Genomic DNA, 21516 nt, shown 5'->3' on the forward strand with positions numbered 1-21516 from the left:
TTACGGCTCCGGAATGTAACCTTTGAGTAATTGTTTTGTACGCAATAGCGCACACGACCGCGAAACATTTTCGATGTTATCGCGTCGCGCAAAAATTCGATTTCCAAAATAATTCGGAAGAGATGGCGTCATCGCGTTTTTTCTTCGACACGACAAGATCGACTCTGTGGGAAAACGTCTAAGAACGTTATTAATCAAAAGGGGCTGCAAAACCAAGCAATGAAATGATTAATCGTCGGCGCGTTTGGCGGAATTCTTCGCGCGTTCGGTCACTTTGGCGGAATTCTTCGCGCGTTAAGTCATTTTGGCTGGGCTAATTGGCGGCTTATCGCGTGCCTCCAGCGATTAAGCTTCATTACGAACGCTCGACTGGCGCAGTTTGTAAATATATAAATTACAAATGATTTGGTAATCGGCGACGTACCTAAACAATGGTACCTGCTCGTGTGTTATTGTTTGGGTTGCGTTGTTGATGGCGTGCCCTCGAAAAATGCGATTGCGAAGTCGAGGGGCGATTGGAGTTGCGCAAGCAGGAGCGGGCCCGAAGTGCGGCCTTGTGGGACGAGGGGCAAGAACTGCACCAGAGCGATTTGCATACAATGGCAGGCGAGAAATTGTCAACCAAAAATCGACTGAAGGAGAAGATAATGCGAAGAAAATTATAGTGTTTCTTCTTTTCGTGTATTCCAAATTATATATTTTCCTTTTTACTTTTACTACTGTCTCTAGAAGACCTACTAACTATTATGAAACATCTGGACATCCTTATAAGAGTTGCTTTGCAAATTTCGAAACAATTTCAAAATTTTTCCTTTCAAAATTCAACTCATTTATTGTATTGTATTCCTTTTATCTGTTTCTGTATGCTTCTCCATCTTTTTCTTTTTCTAAAGTTCTAGTCGAATTCCTAAATATCTACTGTCACAAATTCTTCATTTCTCTTCGTTTTTCATCCCTCCCCTTCCGTCTCCTTTCTTAGACAAGTCTATCCAAATCATTTACTATCCAAAATAATTCTCCTGTCATTTTCCTTCACATCACCCATAAATTTTACACAATCTGGTAAACTCCCCTTCCCATCTTCACTCGAAGACCAGCATAACCCCTCTTTTACCTCACAATTTTTCCCATCATCCACCATCACTGCCAGTTATCACTGACAAGTGCCAGTTCCGTGTCACTTCTCCTTTTCTTCTTTTCACCGCTGCTCATCCAACCGCGACTCACGTCTTTCATCTTCATCTTCCTTGATTCTTCCTGATTTGGAATTTGGTGCATAAGTGTTCAAAGCAGGTGCCCACTTCATTCCAGACTGTGCAACAGCAGTTAATTGGAGGTGGCGATCAGTCTGTGGTGTCGACAAGCCGAACCGCACGAAACGTAACGACGTATCCGTAGTATGAATATTTATTAATGCAAGTCGGTGTTCGTCCAGGTCGTATCAATGAACTTTAATGACTCGAAATTGCTAGTCTTGTTTTAATTAAGAGTGCAAGATGTGTAACGGTCAAACGATTAATTTCAAAGTAATCAACAAGAAAGAGTGTGTTGTCGGCGTGCGCTAGTAGTACAGGTGTACAGGTGTATGTCATGTCATTAGTAAATCTCGCGGTCATTAAGTACAGCGAAAACCCCTCAACCTAACCTGCAACAATAAAATTATGACTGTTTTTGTGAAGGTAATCACCGCCGCGACACGCCATCTGACATCCATGACCGTGAATCACAAATACTCTTAAACTGGAACAAATCCGATCGACTTTCTCCATTCAGTCGCATTTGAGATCGTGTTCGGATTGGAAAAAATCGGAGATTACTCGAGAAAGTTAAATAATCGTGCGGCGACCGCCCGTGCCAGTCATTGTCGCGGGTGTGGGTGGCGGATCAAGGCCACAGCCGTCACTTAGACTGAGATAATCTTGCCGAAAATTTACATAACTTTTGCATATTTATCGGGGCCGCCCGTGAACTTCCAGCGGAGTTCACGGCTGATAAAAATTTGATTTCGGTTCAGGAACCTCGACTATTGTTTCGCAGTTGTAGGCCACGTGTGAGCGATAGGGGCCGGATCTGGGAAGCATGGGGGTCGGATAGGATTTGGCGGGAGGTCGGTGATTGTGGAGACGTGAGGTCGGTCGCAGCGCAAGGTGAAGTGGTGTTGACCTTTCTTGGTTTTTACGGAAAAGGGTCTACTTCTTGGTCGAGATCGTGGCGTGGTACTGTCATTACCATTGTTATGGATCGAAATGATCGCCCAGGTGCGATCTCAACTCCGCCTCGGTCTTCAATCTCCGGGCTCACCACAAAAAGCTTACTTCTACTCTTAATTATACAGGGTGTTATTAAAAGTTGTACAGATATTTTAACCACGAGCTACTGGCTTCATGTAGAACTCGGAAAAAATATCTAAAAAATTCTATGTCAAAAAATAAAATGACATTTATTTTTTGAGCTACAAGATTTTTAAATTGCTTTTAGTTTTCTACGTTGTTCTACAACCTCGTAGGTAAAATTTTGGCACATTTTAAAAATACACCCTGTATATCATGTTTTATAAAATATAAAAAAATTTGACATAGAATTTTATTATCTGTACAACTTTCAATAACACCCTGTATAATCCACTATTATCACCAAGAGCATTTTTTCCTTTATTTTCTCTTCATTTTCTTCATCTTTTTTACCAATTATTTCGTTCTACACAATTCTCTTTAATTTCTTTGTTTCAATTCGCCTTAAATTGTTGAAGATTCTCTTTTAAACACCCAGACCTGCGCTCCCAGCCTCGAATACGCTAATTCCTCAGCAGTGCCATTGTTCTTTTAACGATTTATTATACGATGTGTCCCAATTAATTCCCCAACAGTGCGAACGCTGATGACCATAAAAACCCGATTAGACTATTCCGAAACTGTACTTTACCAGTTCGCAGTTATTAAATTAGCTTTTCAGATGAAACCCATCGAAAAGTCCATCTAGCTGTCACTCAGTCCGTTACAAATTTATAATTCCGCCATTTCACAACGGTTGTTCCGTCGCCATCAAAACACGTAAAGAGTTAATAAATAAATAAATTACGAACTATCGCAATTAAAAAATACAATTCGTTCCGGAGGCGATTTGCGGAAAGCTCTGGTTCGTCCTGCTGAAGCGGTTTTTCTCGGTTACGCAAGCTGCGTGTCGGATGTTTGTGGGAATTTTTTCGGCACAAAAGCCCCCCAAAAAAATTAATAACGAAGATTAATCAATCGGCTGTCGCCTCTTTTTCATCGACGCCCTCCAATTACGGCGGCGTTAATTGCACTTCGGCCAATAAAATTGATTTTATTTGTGAAATAAATTAACTGTCAGCCAGTGATCGAAAATCGGCGGCCTTGATCCCGGCTGCCTTACGGTAATATCCGGTTTGGGCCGTTTCCGGTCGATTGTCGATTGTGTTCGATTTGTCGAAATCACATTCGCGACCCATCTTGCTCATTGGCGAGGATAAATGGACGGATAAACGGCCGATCCAGTCGGAATTATCGCTAAGTGGTGTAGAGCTGGTGAATTTGTGCAGATTGAAATTGATGCGGAGTCGATGAAATAATTACAACGTGGCAGGATGAAAGCGACAAAAGCGACAAAAATGGATTTCTCTGCGATTTGCATAACGCCAAACATTTTTTAATCGATCGAATTACGCCGGATCGATGTACCAAACACTTTTACTTTCACTGGAGCCGTGAAAAGTGCAGATTCTGCCAAGCATGAAGTGGAGTGACAGGTGTGAAGAGAGCAAGATCGGACAGAAGCTGCGATTGCAGATAACGACGTGCAAGGAAAGAAAGTGAGGGTTTTGAACGAGATAAACACTAAAAACGGTTTTGTAGCGTGGGGGGTCACGCTCTTTGATGTGTACAAAGTTTGGTTTGCTTCTCCCGTTCTTCATTTTTAATACAATTTTGAAAATCACTTTTGTCAATCAAAAATATTGTTAGGAAAATCTTTAAAAGTGAGTCGCTTAAGTCAACTTCCTTCGTGAGACCTTCTAAAACAAACCTGTAATGAACTAATGCCCATCTGACCAGCATCAGCTTTTTTAAATCACCCTGTAGATGCAGCCGCAATAAAATTAACATTTCCGACACGTTACACTACTTTTTTATAATTTTCGACTATAACTTAGCTTCTTTTTTGGGTTTTCGATTTCTTTAATTTTATACAAAATAGTTATTTGTATATCAAGGATACGAAATCGTTCTTTGACGAACCGAGAGAAAAATTGTCGCCGAGGCCGTTTAGGCCGAGGCAAGACAATCTCAAGGTCGTCAAAGGATTTCGCAGCCACGGTGCACACAACATTTTGTGTGCAACCGAAAATTTGTAATTATAAAATGAACACGTAAAAAACAATTTTCTAGAACTATCTAGTGAAGAAAATAAATAAATAGCGACTACAAAATTCTATCAGAATTTTTTATCATGTCACTACTCAGCCCCTTTCGTTTTCTTCTTTCATAAACCAACAATATTTTTCCTATCTTCATAACGTCTTTCTTCCGGTTAGCTGTTCAGAACTTTTACAAAAGAGTATTTCCTTTGCTGTTTTCTTCACCTTTTTTATGTGTTCATTCTGGTTTACCTTTTTTTTCATTTTTTCATATCTTCATTTCCTTAAATTTTCTCAGCTTCTTTATTTTCTCTTTTTGGAATTTTGAAATCTTCGAATTTTGAATTTTACAGGAGTTTTTTTTTTATAATAAAAAAGTTAACAATACTCGTAAATACTAAATTTAAGCGGATTCACCCCGTAGATGCAGCCTCGCAAGGGATTGATTTTACTTTCATTTTTGTCTTTCCTTATTCTTCAAAACCACATTTTTGGAAAGAAGATTCTTTCCTACAATTTTTCGCGCACTTTTTAATCATCTCTGACTTTTCTTTCAAAATGTACCCATTACGGTCTTCTGACCCTTTTTTATTTTTTTAAATTACATTCAAGATCTCTGTGCAATTTAATTAGATATCTTTTAAATTATCCGCTATTCATTTCCTTTGTATCTTCGATAACTATCGCAAACAATGGGTAAATTTCGTCGGCGTCGCTTTTTGCGAAGTCACCCTGTAGATACGATCTCCGCCTGTCGTCTCAACTTTCTCCGGATTGTTTGCCCATTTCGGCCGTAAATATCGACCACGATAAATAAACAAATGATCTGATCAGGTGCCCAGCCCACTTTAGAAACCAGAGAAAGTCACCTGCACTTGAGCTTCACGTCAACGATCTCGTGGAACGGATGCAAAAGAAACGCCGCGGTACACAATTAACGCAATTACTTGAAATAAATCCATCAATTGTGGAAAGAATTGTTTTAATTAAGTCGTCATTCCATTGAGAATTCTACGAGTGAACGATTTCCACAACAATCGAACCCTTTACCCATCGCGGCTATTATCGACGCGTGTAATTAATGAACGTCTGGAAAGGATGTCTTCATTTTCTCGAAGAAACGTTTCAATTAGTGCAATCTGTGGCAAAAGCGTGAAAGGATTCTTCGATTTTTTCGAGAGGCCAAGTCGCACTTTGATTATGCAAATTACGTAAACTTTCAATAATGATGGGAAGTGGATGATCACTTTCGATTTCTTTGTTAGTGGTTGATTAGCACTTTGTTGCGAATGCAGCATCCGACAAGAAGACAAGAAGAAGAGAAGAGACGGTCATCGTGTTTGAACTTTTTCCAAAATGACACTCGGCAAATACTTCCTTGCCTGAGAAAATTTCACGCGATTATTTATTTTTGTCACTCTTCTGCAATTCAAAAAGACAAATCCTTCGACAATTTCTTCGTTGGTAAAGATTACAAAAGCAACTTGATGAATTCCTTACAAATTCCATTATATTAACTTCGAGAAAGCCATTTGTAATAAATTGGACAAGCTGCAAGACAAGCTTCTCTTAAGAAACGAAGCGAAGACCTCAACTCCTGCACACTTAATGGAAAATTGCAATCAACTGAAAACACTATTCTGAAATCATTATAAGTAATTTGAAGGCGGCTAAAAGCGCAAGTTTTGCGATTATGGTCTACTTTGCAATTCCTTCCACTTAACGGTCGCACTGTAGAAGACATCTTCTCCGCATGTACCGAATTTGCAAGGAAAGTGCAGGAATGTCGACCACTCGAGGAACATTTTTTACTGGAAATGCAGGGAAATGGACAAATTTCGATTTTGCATTAACAATAAAAGAGTCACGGCTGGCCTTGCTGACCTTTTACATATCAAGATTTTATAAGAGCATCTGATTAGGTTGTTTGCACAGTTGGAGATGTTTGCAGAATCATTTTAAAATCACTTAAAATTCTCTTAGGGGCACCACACTGGCAGTGAATTAGTTTCATGCGTCACGCTAAAATCGTCACGCTCAAATCGTCAGGCTCGCGCCAGAGAGAAACCAGAATTACAAAATGTATTTGTTACGACTAGGAAAGCATCTGTATAAGGCAGACAACGCATCGAACAACAACGTCCATCCAGTCTTTATCGACTTTCACTTAAAGGAAACTGTGAAATTCTGATTCTTCACTTCTTCCGAAGAGTTCCACAATGTTTTTCTCGCTGCGTTTTTAAAAAAGTGAATCTGTCCGGCAGGAAGGACCAATTCCTGCAGCGCTTATCCAATTCCTGCAGCGCTTCGACAGTACCGTAAGTCGTGGCAATTTCCATAAAAAAGTGAATCTGTCCGGCAGGAAGGACGACAGTGGCGCTTCCGGCTGGATTCCCTCCGTCCACGAAGTGCGTTGATCGCGAGCGAACGGACGTTCACTTGAATACATTACAACTGAACTTTATAAACAGTGTGTACATCCAGAGATGAATTAAAACACGCACCGCCATGGCGCATACGTTACCGCCGAAGAAGCGGCACATAAATAACGCAACCTGATATTGCCATAACTGTTATCCGACATCGACGTTATCCCATCAAGCTCAATTTTCGAGCGTGTTATGTAAACGTAAACACGCACCGACACCGTCCCCGAGACAAATATTTTAACTGTCGCCGCGCCATTTACATAATTCCGTGTAATGGGTCAGTTAACTCTAATTATTCGATAATTAAATTTGTTAGTTTACATCTTCCCATGGAACACCGGCAAAAACGGATTTTTTGCGATCGTCCATCGTCGCTAATTAATTTCCCAGGAAGTTTACTGTTGCGGTACCGTTAGCCGAATCTGACCGGTGTGCGCCACCCTTAAGCCGGTGCAGTCGCCGACGAAACTAATGCACGACACGAATTTGCCTAACGGATCCGACACGCGATCATTTCCTTATTGATTTACTCTCGACTCGCCTCCATCAATTCTCACATAACTAAGCTGTTTGTACAATTTTAATAAGCTGGGAACAACATGATCCGCAATTATAGGGAATCCTATATCGATAAATAACGACCGCGTGACGTTACCCTCTGGATTCTTGTAATCGCCGGCCTTGAACCCCACAAATCAGCTTAACTAGCGAAAATACAGAGTTTGTACGAAGCTATCATCGACTAGCGTCCGCTGTGCCAGCGCCAATCGCACTAGTGACCTTTCGGTGGCTAAAAATTGTTCGTATGACTCTATCAACGACTGGCGTCTAGTGTGACATTTCGTACTGGATAAAACTTGTTGGTCCAACTCTATTACGGACTGGCGCCGCTGCGCCAGTCGCATTCCTGACCTTTCACATTGGGTAAACATCGTTGGTGTGACTCTATCAGTGACTGGCGTTCGAAATGACAACACCAGTCGCACTCGTGACCTTTCGTATTGGGTAAGAACTGTTGGTGTGATCCTATCAGTGACTTGCGTTTGATGTGACAACGCCAGTCGCTGTCGTGACCTTTTGCATTGGCTAAAAATTGTTGGTATGGCTCTAGCAGCGACTGGCGTCTGGTGTGCCAGATGCAGGCGCATTAATTTCGCACTGGATAAAACTGGCGTTTGGTGTGGCGCGCCAGTCGCACTGGCGACCTTCCGCATTGGGTAAAAATTGTTGGTGCGACTCTTTTAGGGACTGGCGTTCGGTGTGGCGCGCCAGTCGCACTGGCAACCTTTCGCATTACGTAAAAATTGTTGGTGCGACTCTCTTAGGGACTGGCGTTCGGTGTGGCGCGCCAGTCGCACTGGCGACCTTCCGCGTTGGGTAAAAATCGTTAGTGCGACTCTTTTAGCGACTGGCGTTCGGTGTGTCGCGCCAGTCGCACTGGTGACCTTTCGCACTGATTAAAAATCGTTGCTACGACCTCTCCAATTGGTAAATCGGCAATTAGCGGCCAAATCGTTGTTGCAAGTCGTCTCCGGGGATAATTGTATAAAAATTGCTTTGAACTTGCGAACTCCAGTCATGAGAATATGTCGAGGCATGTAAGAGTCGCCGACAACCCATTGAAAGTACGTCAAATTAAGATCCATGACAGGTTCATTCGTGGTATACTTGGAACGTGCACCAAATCATTTCCTTTCTCTTCGAGTGCCGCTGGCATACAAATCGCGACGATTTTCCTTTTTCGGCAATACGCAAATCGATGCACCAGACTTGCATCGGGGGTAAATGGGAAAATGAAAATCTCGATCTGTCCGGAATTTTAATTGACTTTTTGCATAAAGTTTCTCGACGGGTGCGTGTCGACAATTTGAGAATATTTATGTCGAGATTTTGTCGAGTTTCTGATTTGGTGTTGCGACTACGAAAAATATGTAAATGTATTGGCCAAGATGCTCAACAAAACGGTTGCTCGGCTCGAGTAAATCCGCTAAGCGATACACTTTTTTTGGGTGAGTCGTAATTTTGATCAACATCTCAAGTCAAGATTCCAACTGGATTATTGAAAGTACAAATGCGATCATTTAGGATTTGACTTAATCCGGAAAGTTGATTTGCACTTGGTGGCATTAGGTGACCCATAAATTTAATAACACATCAATTGTACTCAAAAGGAGCACAGAGTAGACGATTCATAAAAGGATTGATGTAATTCTGATTCAGATCCTTTGATTATTCAACTATAGAGTGTTTAACCTACTTGGAAAAATATTCCAAAATGTATTAACAAATTATCCAACCCTTCGTTGCATGCAGTATAGGTGTAGGATTTTCTCATGGGCTATGAGTCACATCTGGTTTATCGCTCCGCCTTCGCGCCTAGATTTACAAGGTCACAGCCCATGACAGAATCCAATACCTCTACTATACTAATTTGTTTGTTAAACTTACGCTAAAATCGTAATTAGCAATTTCAAAAATCTGAGTGCACACATTTTTGATTTAGAGGAATAATAAAAAGAAGACCCTAAAGTACCTAATTTTTTTCCTAAGTTCCTCGGATTCTAATTTGTGGTACTTGGGGTACTACCTTGTAACGCACCTACATTCTTATCCACTCCAGATTGTTTATTCACGAAATACTTTTCTACCTTTGATTTCCGCAAAATGAATTCCAATTGCTCAATTTGATTTCACGCATTTTGCCGACAAAAACCTTGCGAAAAATATTCCAATTTCTACCAATATTGGTCACTTCTGGTCTGTTCCGCCTCTGCGACTCATCGATTAATCGACTGAGCTTCTGGCCTGATCGATTAAATCCAAGCGTGCTAACCAATTTCCAAAACCTTTCGTCGCGTTAAAAAATTCCCAAGACCCGTCCAAGAAGTGAAAATCAACCTTGTCCCATCGGCACGGTACCCCATCGTCGACCCCTCGCTTGCGTGCTTTGTTTTGAATAATTGCCACGGCAATTGCACATATCCCCTTCTCCAGGCTTTGTGTTCACGAGGCGAAACCTCTTCCTGAGCAACCTCATTTCTATATCTTGAAGAGAGTACCGTTGCAGTTCTTCGGCGGCAGCATCGCAGATGCCCATGGTCGCACGACAGAAGAAGAGATTGCTCAGCGTTTGTTTTGTGTGCGTCGATTGTTTCCTCTACGCCTACTTTGACTGATTATATTTGTTTTCGCCGGACGATTCAATCGAAGTGATGTGACGATTGTTGTGGTTGCGATTAATTGGCAGTGCGGCCCCCGATTTGTGATCGATTCTTCAACGGGATGAACAAGATCTGCACTTTTATCAAAAGCGACTACGACAAGCAGAAAATGCTGCTGCTGCCGGACATTTCTATCCCCCAGGTATTTACCGCAATTATTGTTATCGCTCGATTTGCATAACGCATAGGTGTTTTCCAACTGGTTGTTTATTTACAGGCCTTGTTGATTAATGTTGTGGGATGAACGGTGCAATTAAATCTCACAAATAAATCATCCCGCGAATCAATCACCCCCAACGAAAAATCCAAGCTTTCCAACCGGATATCCGAGCGAAACCATGTTTGTTTAAATTTCAATTCGTAAACGGTTTCGCCTTGATTGTTCGAATAATTATGAATAATGCACCGTGCTCTTGAAATCCCATTTGTTCAATTTTCATCGGATTCGGTGGAAATCGCCCACATCACGATTTTTTCCGCTCACGACAACTTTCGTTCAATCGCGCGATTTAAATGGAAATTCATGTAACCAATTAGAATAAGTCATTAATATCGAGCCTTTCTAAAAATAAAAACAGATCTGTATCTGTCAGTGGGCATGACCCGGTGGAACGACACGCTTAATTACAGGTGTTATCGCAATAAATTTGAGAAAAAGTCGCTTAATCATGGGTTGGATTACGTCTGGTTTTTGACACTTGGTGCCAGAGCGACAGATGTCTCAAAACGGAAATGGCGTTCTTGTTTGGTGCAATAATTGCGCTTAATTTATTTTGTTTCGTTTTAATGGAGTTAAGTGTAATTTATATGCAATAATTGCCTCGAATTCGCTGCAGACAGATACCGTTCTCTTATGTTGGTATAATCGCTCCTAATTACACAAATCGCAGTTTTACCGTCACCCCTAGAAAGGAATTGTGATGATTTATGCATCAGGGGATTTTAATGCAACTGGTGGTGGTAATTATCGAATAGTATTTATGTTTGTTGAGGGATCAGTGCAGCGTTTCGGCAAAGACGATCCCCTCGTCAGGACACTGGTGGCGAACTGCACGCGTCTATTCCAATAATTTTTTCAACCATGTTGGACGAATTCTAAAAAAAAATGTACTAGTTGTGGATGCTTTCCAAATGGCAGATGCAGTTTATTTCATAATAATTTAGATTATTTCTCAAATCTAAGGTACTAAGGTCTGTCTCAATTCTAAATTTCCACCAACACTGCATTTTACGTTGGAAATACAACCGGCAACACTGTCTGGTGAAAAATGCGTCAGATTGTATTTGTTAGGTTATCTGTCAATTTCCGTTTTTACAATTCAAAATTTTGGAATAAAGAAAAAGAAGGAAAACCTTTTTTTTTTTAAATGCAGCAAGTAAGTAGGTAGAAAATCAAATTCTAAAAGCAAAATAAACTAATGAACTAATTTTAATGTTTTCGAATCATGTTTATAAAATAATTATATTGCCAACTTTGGTTATAAGAATCCCCAATTTAGAAATATTTTTATTTTGCCAACATAATTCAACAGGTGGTGGAAATTTAGAATTGAGACAAACTATATAGTGTATTCACGATGAATGTGGATAAGAGGTGGATGTGATTTATTTTTCTCTTGTTGAATAAAGTGACTCAATTTTATATTTTTTTCTGTCAGAAATATGACATGACTCTTCCAACATTCAAATTTGAACAATGTTGTCTAATTTAATTTCATTAAAAAATCCAATCACGTATTATTTAATTGTGATTCAACTCGAAATATGTTCAAGTTGGCAACGATGTTACCGTTTCCGTCACATGTCAACCTAACCTAACACGAAAGCTGTCAGTTTCTATTAGGAAATTTTATTTGTTCTGTAATTACTACCAACAATGTTACCAGATGTCATAGCTATCTCTTATCCACATTCATCGTGAATAGACTATAGGTATGTGAAATACAAGACATTTTATTTTGAAAAAATCAAAAACAACATTCACTTAGATCACGCCAAATTGGAAATGTTGCAGTGGAAGCTAAAAAGCATCACACTTTCGTTTTTAATTTTGTGTTTATTTGTTTTTTTTTTTTAGATAGATAAAACTTAAACAAAAGAAATTAATATCCACAAATAATTGTTAACGTGATTTGAACATTGTCTAATTAACCCTGATTTAAAATTTAAACAAGGAGAGACTTTTTGCTGAGAGATATTTAGAGCTTTTTTTAAGTTGTGCTACTTCTGTTAAAATCAGTAAACTTTGTTTTTGATTAATGGCGCGTTTCGTCAAACCATCATCAGAACTTTGTTTGATTTGTTTTATTACGTTGATGAAATAAAATCTTGACGGTTTTCAAAATTGGGTAACATTAAAAAAATTCAGTTCGTTGTAAATTGGTTTAACTTTTTTTTTCAATAAAGTATTCAACGTTTTTATTTATTTTCGTATTTTCTAAGATGTTTGGAATTAAGGAAAATCTTATGTTTTTACTTTATTTCTTTTTATATCTTTTTCATCAAGGACTTATAATCTATTCTTATAAATAAAATTAAAAAAAAATCTGCATTTTAACACGTAGCAGAGTTTGTTAAATGAAACGTTTTTTCTATTTGAATTTTTAACGAAAAAGCGTTACAAATTGATTTAAAATTTGAAAATTTAGAGGAGAAAAAATCTTGAAAAGCGTTTGCGAATTTTGCAAAATGTTATAAGTAGCGAAAAGTTTCATAAATTGGCGAGTTCTTTCACTGGTTAAAATTAACACACGTATTTCAGATACACCCTGTATGTATCGGATGTTTTTTCTCCTCAAAATTCGCGTTGAAGAGTGAATTGTGAACGTACCACGGATTACAGACCACGGATGCACGGATCAGCTGCTTAAATCTAACCTCACTTTTTGCGTTGTTTGTGTTTTCTGTTTTTACTGTGCAGACTATCATTGTACATTGTATAAATGATCTGTTACAGAAGAAATTATAAGAAGAATGTTCAAAGAAGTGTTATCTTTTATTGTTTAATTTATTACAACTAAAACTGTAATAACAGCTGTTGGAAAACAGTAGTGGTGTCGCTTTCTTGATAAGGTAAAGTCAACACACATAAATCAACACTGCTGACGTCATCCTCGACAGACCATCACTTGGTCGAGATTTTTTTCTTCCTATTGTCACAAATGAAGAAAAACTTTTTGCGATATTTACACTAACGGTAAATAATTTCATCGATTGGCTAAGTTCGAGTGAAGATATTTTTCGGAGATCAGAAGAATAGGTCCCCAAAATGAAGACACTCGGATCGCCTCTGCCAGAACCTGACTTAAAATATGACAACAAATATTTATTTTATTATTTTCGTTATTTACGACCATTTTACGACTTAGTAGTAAAGAAGGTAATAGTCTCGGTCGAGTCGATTGTATTACAGAACCAGTAAAAATAAAACCACAAGTGTAAAAACGCATCTTTACCGCTATCCATTGAACGTGAAAAGTGATCGTCCACGAGGGGTTGCCCGTGGTAATTAAGTGGGCGTAACTGTACATTTCTTTTAATTAGCGCAGGAGCAAAAACGGTCGTAAAATCGATCAAAGAAGAAAACATGTGTATGAGATATCGGCGATCTAGAAAAAACCCCAGCTAATTTCTCAATTAATTTTTTTCCGCCCAATCGGCCGACGATTTATGACAATAATTAAAAATTAGCGTTTCGTGGGCCGCTCTATAAATTTAATTAGCGTTAATTACCCACAAAAATGATTGTTCGGTGCGTTACGCAAAGCGCAGATTTCGTTGCGTCGCACCGATCGGCCACCGAAGATTTATGCATCCCAATTAAGCCGCGATCACAATCTCTGACGAAAACCGGAGATATTCAAAAAATATTCAACCCACTTCTGTAAAAATCCGTATGCAGCGGGCGTAATCTCCGAACGTGCTGCATTCCCATTAACCCAAATCCGTGGCTGTCCAAGCACATCTCCTCTTCTTCTTCGCGTTGCGAAAACGAGCAGGACAAGGCCGCCACATGCAAAGTCACAACTGTGCTGTCAATTACCGAAATTGCATAACCCGTAAACCGACAGCTGTCCGTTTTATTAGCCATAATTGAAGGCATTATCCCGGCTCGTATCGAAAAACTGTTCTTTCGTTTTATCGCGGCTTCCGCGAACGACTCCGCTCGAAAAAACCCCCGGCACCGTTAATGACCGACAGAAATTCCCTAAATGCTCCAGTGCTGCCAACGACGAGAGCGCGCCAACTGTCAAAGTCGCGGCCGTAAACATGGACGCACGACCATTATCACGTGATCGAGGCTGTTAAATCGCTGAAATATTTGCTCGGATCTGTTGTGGAGAGCCTGTCAAGCGCATTCCTTTTTAGTGAATTCAATGTAATTTATATTACACGCTCGAGAAATCTTATCTTGCATGCAGATAAAATTCAAATCAGTTGAAGCGCTCCATTCATGGCGCAGGTTCCGGTACCACCACCCAATTTTGCAATTTCGAATCTTGCTCCAGCTACCACAAAACACAAATATTTCAAAAGTAGGTGCCGCGGTTCAGAGGTCTACCTGCTTTCGTTTTTACACAGGTACCACATTTACTCCTGACCTGAACACACTTGATGCATCTCGCAGACGCGTACCAATTTCTTCTGGTACAATCTGGTTCGTTTTTACCAGGTACCACATTTGCGTACTCCTGGGTACACACTGGGTGCATCTCCCAACTTCTCTGGTACAATCTGGTACCCACAGAGTTTGTCAGAATCGAGCCAGATTACGATACCGATCCGGTACTACCTTCCTCGATGGAAAACTGTTTATTTACCGAGCTAGCCGTTTCACTTATCACCAACAAAATCTTTATAACCTCGTTTCGAGATTTCCTAAGACATACTTGTTGCATTACTAAGTGAGTGGTGACGAAATTGCGTGTGGTACTGCTGTCAGCTCGGATGCAGAAAACAAATTAAATACTGTGATTCATTAAGGTTCTTATTGTTTTTAATTAATAACCAAAAAACTACCTGACGTGTCGAAACCAGGTCGCCATTCAAATTCTGAGGTAATGCAGAAGTAGGTATCAGATTTCCTTAATTTGTTGCTCTTAAGAACAATAATTAACGTCAAATGGTTGAGAAAGTACCGTACGCGGGGCCCAAACTCCTCTCCAAATCTTTCCATCGACTAAATACGAGATCCTCACCAAAACGAGTGGTTTTACCATTGCATCAAGTTGTAGTACTCAGCTGTACAAAACCGGTACTCGTACAGCACACTTCATACTTTATCTGTTTTGGGGTTTAACTAGATGTTGCGAAGAAAACGACACACTTTGGAACCATCTTTGTCAAATTGACCATTCCAGGTACCACTCCATGGTTTCTTCATTTGATCCAAATCCGTGCAAAACTGTGGTTCCAAGTTAATTTGGCAACCAAAATGATTAATCTATACCCTGGTACAAAGAACACAGCAGTGACAGTTTTATCTTGATGAAAGTATCGGAGCGTGAAGAGACCTTTGTGGGAAACCACAGCGTGTTCAGCCTTTTTACGCCAGCCCTTGCGATGTTGTGGCATTGCGAGTGACGAAACACCACCAGCAAGAGTGTCGTGACAAGAACCGTCGTGTTTTGGGACCACTATGTTGGGACTGCATCGGTGATCCGTTTAATGCGTTCTGTCACGACAGGAAGCCAACAAATCCTCCAGATCGAATTCACTCCGGCAGATTAAAAGCTCAGATATGCATCACAAATCACAATCGACAGCTATCCATGTTCCTGACAATAATTTATATGAAAACGCCGTGTTCTCCGCAATTTACAAGTTACAGTTAGTCTATAATTTTATTGGCCGGTGGAACACGTGAGGTCTTTAGCGTCGCTGCGGAGGAAATATTAGAAATATTTATGTAACTTTATGACACACATGTGCGCTCCTGACACTACAAAATTACCGCACCTCTGGAAATTAATTTGTAACCCGAGTGACTCCACGAGGTTCTCAAAAGTGAGACGCCTTTGCCCAATAAAGCGCTAGTTTGGTAAAGACCACTCTTTATACATCACCCATGATAATTCTTTGACAAATTGCGGTTGTTATCTTCTTGTGGTATTTATTGTTATTATGGTAATAAATTTGACAGTGTCTCCGTGGCTCACGCGGGTCCAAAACACAACTGGACAACGATGAGTAATGGCCACATAAATACGAGGAACCGTAAGTTTTATTGTCAAAAAAATTAATTCCAGTGTAATATGATACTTCAGCGTTGACAAAAACAGAACAAATTGATGGTGCGGTCACCGGGTCTCAACCCTCTAGAGTTATAGTGGGGTTTAGAAATGCACCATGGTAGCCGCTGTAGTGAAATATGTCCAAGACGAAGATAATTGAAGGTTTGTGGAGCTTGCGGTGGGTTGATTGTTAAGATCGCGAGATGTGTAATCAAATAAACAAACTTGCCCTGCGCGGTTCAGGAATAGGCTGTGGTACCTCGGCAAAGGGTAATTTCTTTTGGCCACGTCAGTGACCGCAACGGCGCAGTAATCTCCGCTTCGATTTGTTTTTTCGATGTACATCTGGCTGCAAGTCACGAAAAAACCAACTTCCTCTTCTCGTCGAATCTAATTGCGCCTCGGCGAAGTCGTCGTAATTGAAAACCGCATAGAATATTTCAGTCATGAACCGTTCCACATGTGCAAAACCAAACACGCCGGAGATGTCGATGATGGAACGGGTTCATCTCGGCGGACGTTTCCTAGTTGGCGCGGATAACGGCAAAGAGATTTTTTCCGGCTAATGGAGACTTGGCCGCGAGAAGTTCGCACCACTTCCTCTGGATCTAGATTCAGATCTGACCGCCGATTTCAAATTTCATCTCGGTGGAGTCTGCGACATCGCTCCTGTGCTGACTCACCAAATTGCAGTGTCCAAAAAAGCGACTGCTCTCTGCCATTACCGGAGGAAGTGGTGCTGAAACACATAAATCATCAAATGAATTATTTGTAACGACTCTGCGGTTTCGCTCGTTTAATTGAATTAGTTTCTTTGGGGACTTCGCGAAAAAAGCACAACTCCATGACTTCAATTATTTTTGGAAAGTCCCAATTTCTAACGGAACCTCATCGACGAGATCATTTACGTTGTAGCTCCTGAAAAATTCTGCTCGTACCATCTGGCGCCAACATTCTCCAACAGTTTTACTCATTTTGAGCACGCATGAGAGAGTGTCGATCATTGTCATAAACAATGGCCAAGAAGTCTCGATCACACACTGCGCACCAGTGTGTCACTATTCCCAATGAAATACCACAAAGCGTCGTTATGAATATTAGTGCTGGTTTACGACGTTTTATAAATTTGAACGGGAAAGATTGTGTGCGGTTGTATTTCAGGCTAATTATGTAATTTTGAGAGTCGTTATAAATTCAAAATGGCAAAATTGGAGTTTTATGGTAATTTTATTGGAATTTATGCGATTGATTATGATTTTGAAAATGTTGCTGGACATTTTCGCACGTCGCTTCTATTTATTGCTTAACATTTATTAGTGGTCGGACACGAGTGCAGAAACCCATTATGCAGAGTGTCAGGATCTCCGGGGTTGTATAATTCGATGTTCCGACAGGATAATGCCTTGCTGCTGTCAAGAGTTGCAGTGTGTTTGCTTGTGTGGTTTACAATTACGTCTATTGTCTGGGACATTACTGCTACATTTTCCTGACCACAAATAATCTCGCTTCAGAAATTCAGAACGTACTCCCAGAGAATAAATGCACGTCTAATTGCGCGTTGCAAGATGCATTCTTTCAATCAAATGGAGCCGAATATAATATAGTCAATTCTATGAAATGCGTTAGTATCAACTGTCAAAGATATCTTAAAAAATAATAGACAACGATGGAACAAAAAAGATTGTAAGCGTAACTTAAAATGTTTATAATTTCTAGCCATAAAACAGACAGGATAGAGGAGATAATTATTGTGCTCGCGATGTGTTCGTTGCACCAATTTTTCGACGAGCACACAGCAAATTTAATGTTACATTACAAGGTCGGCTCGCGTATTCTGTACGCACCCTTGTATTACAGGCTCGGCTCGCGTAGTCTGTACGTACCCTTACACAGCAGAGCAGAACTGCCAGAAGATGGCGGTCATCACACAACAATAATTAAAACATGGATTTATAAATTAAAACGATAATAAAGTTCCAACGAGCAACGACAATCATCAACGACCTTTGGGAGTTTTCGTTAAAAGTGTTTTCTATGGACAATAATAATTACTTATTATCTGTAAGCAACATGAGGTAGGAATACTTAAATCAGTCTAATTAATAGTGGATTTATGTGGCACATTACATATTATTTTGAGACAGTCCATTTTGGATTTAATACATAGGTTAGGAATGTGTAAATAATTGAAAAAAGCACGACCTACTTTATTATAACCGGCCTGTTCAAAAAAAAAGTTTTTTGGGAATATTATTCATCTTAAGTTTGTGTCAATTGTGTCACCGAGAATGTTTCTTGCCAAGTGACATTTTGAATTTGAAGCCAAAAAACTCTTTGCTTTTTGCCAGTTAAAGTATGTACAAGGTACCAAGGTACCCTTACTGAATTGAGAAGGTTTCAGAACAGAAAATTAAAGGCAAAAAAACAAGTTATAGAAAATGGGACAATTAGCATCCAAAATTCTGACGACAATTCCATCCAAAGATATGAAGGAGCAATCATTATCGAAAACTTCTGTTTGGCCAAACAAGATTCAAATGGTGCAAAGAGTGCCTTACTTCACCCAGATTCCAACCCAGACCTAATGCATTGGAATGTGTGAGAAAATCCATTACTTTAATTTTTTTTTTCTGATATTTCCAACGCTGGTAAAACTGACGGAGTCGATAACTCAGACCATACGTCAGAAAGTAAATAAATGAAAAAAGGTTTATTAGTTTATTAATAAATGTTTATTTTGTCTGTGGTTGTTGCATTATTAAATAATTCCTTTCTATACTCTAAATAGAAAAGAAATGAACCTAATTTATTAGCAGGTAATGAAGCAATTTTGGGTTACAGACCACTAGTCCTTTCTGGAACACTTTAGTCAACTGTGTGTTCTCCATTTAGTTGGTTAATTTTTTAATACGAACAGGCCAAAATATATCTTAAAAATCAGCCGGAAATGCCTTGAAATTTTATTAATTATAAAATCGGTAGATTTGATACTTAAAGTCATTTTCTATGGTTTTTATATTCTAAAAATATCCCTTTTTTCTTTCTGAAGGATAATTTTATTATAACAGATTTTTTCGTTAAGAATTTATTTAAATATAACTGATTTTAATAATTCTAAAATTTATAGATTTCGTACTTAAAAATCTTCTGAAGAGACCCAGGTAGTAGTATTGTCTCACCAAGACAAAAATAACTGCAAAAACACTAGGAAGGCGCAATAAACCGTCAGTAGTAGAGGTGTTGGATTCTCTCATGGGCTGTGACCTTGAAAATATCTGCGGTTAGGCGGAGCGATAAACCAGTGAAAAATCTATAAATGAAAACTGAAAACGTCGACTCCTTTAGCGATGGGATAACACATGGGGGACCACTATCTCCTCTTAGAGACGTCTACGAGACGAAACTAACGTAACTAATGAAATGACGATCTTTTCTTGAGACCGTCGTTTGTGCAGATATGACTGATAGCCCATGAGAAAATCCAAGACCTCTAAAATATGAGAATTTAATAGATTTTTTTAAGACAACGGTTCTGGTGAATTTTCTTTTAGGTAGGGAAGTAAAGAAGTGTTTTATTTTATCTGGTCACGTGAAGCGCGCCAGGTGTAAATGATTTACAATATTTGCCAAATATAGAATCGAAACACCATAAGAAAAATCATTTAGTAGTTCTCAGGGCCAAACGACGATTAGGGAGTTCTGATTTTCCTACACGACCAGAGTAACATTCTGACTGTGACCCCCCCATGACACTAGGCCCCCATTTAAACCTTTAATTATTTTTAAGCAGTCTAAATGTCAATGTTGGCGTCCTTTTGGGTATATTTCAAGACCACCAAGTTTCTTCTTCCCAAAGACGAAATATGTATTTCCTCTCCGGTGCAAAATCTCTCTCCATCATCCAAACCGAATTTTTTCGTGGTCACCGCCGCCGCCTCTCCATTGACATGTCCCGTCGTCTTTCCTGCGGCACCGGCCCAGTGCAACGGCCCGGAGCACCTTTCTCGTTAATTGCCGAATTCGCCGTTGGACCCGACCCGTACAAGCTAATTGCTAATGCGTTTTTACCGTAACCGCTTCCTGCGACCGAAAATGCTTAATGAGGCGATGCGTATTCGAGACGGTCGCCGCTCCTGCAATGTAATTGGCAGGACCCGATTTGGAAGCGCATCAGCTCCGGATTCTGCGATGCATTTATTCCGGCGGCGCGCTTTGATGCTGCGCTTTCGAAACTCGGCCGGCGCACGCTCGTTCGCAAATAAAAAACATCCAAAGCAAGGTTTTTCTGAAAGAGTTTTTAGTCACTTTATGTTGATTTAAGATAGTTAAACTGCAAAAAAGGTAACAAGCTTTTTGAAATATTTTTACTGATCAAATGTCTTGAGCTCAGCACTGTGCTTTTAAACCAACCATTTTTGTTCCCTATTCTATTCGCATGAATTGAATACCAATAGATAAATATTATTTTGAAACGTAAAATGAAGCATAAGGCAATATAAAAAAAAATAGGTTAAGTGCAAATGTTCTCGTCGAAATTAATTAGAGATCTGATAAGCTCTGGCTTTCAACGTGATGTAATCGTTATCCCAGATACCCTAAATTTACTATAATAAAAATCAACTGCTATTAACTATTCAAGCATTTCGCATATCTCAAACAGGCCGCGAAATACAAATTGGCGGCCGTTGCTTTTAACGACGACCGTTAAAGTAAACGGTGAAAAGTTTCCTCAAAGGATGCTTCCCAATGCACAAACCTGTGTGAACGTTGTGCAGCATCTTCGCGATTTCAGGCGTTTCGAATTGAATAAACAGAGGTATTCTGAATCGAAAGGACTACGGCGGCCGCGATCTGCGGGAGATCCTGGTGATCTTCGTCCTCGAAGTAAGAAACAAAATGGCACGACAATAAACACAAAAAAGGATAAAAAAGAAGAAATGAGGGGTCTTCGATTTTTGAATTTTCTTCCTGCATTTAGCACACTTGATCGTTCACCTGATGCATCCGAGGACCTCCCACTTTCTCTCGCGACCGGTTCACTTCCTGATGTGTCCTTTCTGGGCCGACCTGGTCGCCGACACTTGATGGAACAAGAACGACTCGATAATCGATCAGTGTCGATTTTTTAACCGATGACAAATGGCCGCTTATAAATCCGTGTCCGTGTTACGAAACCTTGATTGATATTTGGGAGTCTCGATTCTAAGAAATCCACTCGATTTCGACGATTCTACTCTAATTGGAGCCTTAATGGTCGCTTC

General features: G+C 39.8%; 1 protein-coding gene across 2 annotated transcripts in view; it reads left to right on the forward strand.

Annotated features, from left to right (window-relative positions):
- The window catches only part of Rhp (rhophilin), a 46815-nt gene that overhangs the window by 9415 nt on the left and 15884 nt on the right, over positions 1 to 21516 (forward strand). The window contains exon 1 of one of the 2 annotated variants that reach the window (XM_069037796.1): positions 9862 to 10164. The exons of the other annotated variant lie outside the window; for it this stretch is intronic. Coding sequence (XP_068893897.1) covers positions 10084 to 10164 — 81 coding nt within the window. The 5' untranslated portion in view covers positions 9862 to 10083. Of the gene's footprint in view, positions 1 to 9861; positions 10165 to 21516 lie in introns of those variants that run through there. 2 annotated transcript variants of the gene reach the window in all.

This window comes from Tenebrio molitor, chromosome 2 (genome assembly GCF_963966145.1).
Source record: "Tenebrio molitor chromosome 2, icTenMoli1.1, whole genome shotgun sequence".
Taxonomy (NCBI): Eukaryota; Metazoa; Arthropoda; class Insecta; order Coleoptera; family Tenebrionidae; genus Tenebrio; species Tenebrio molitor.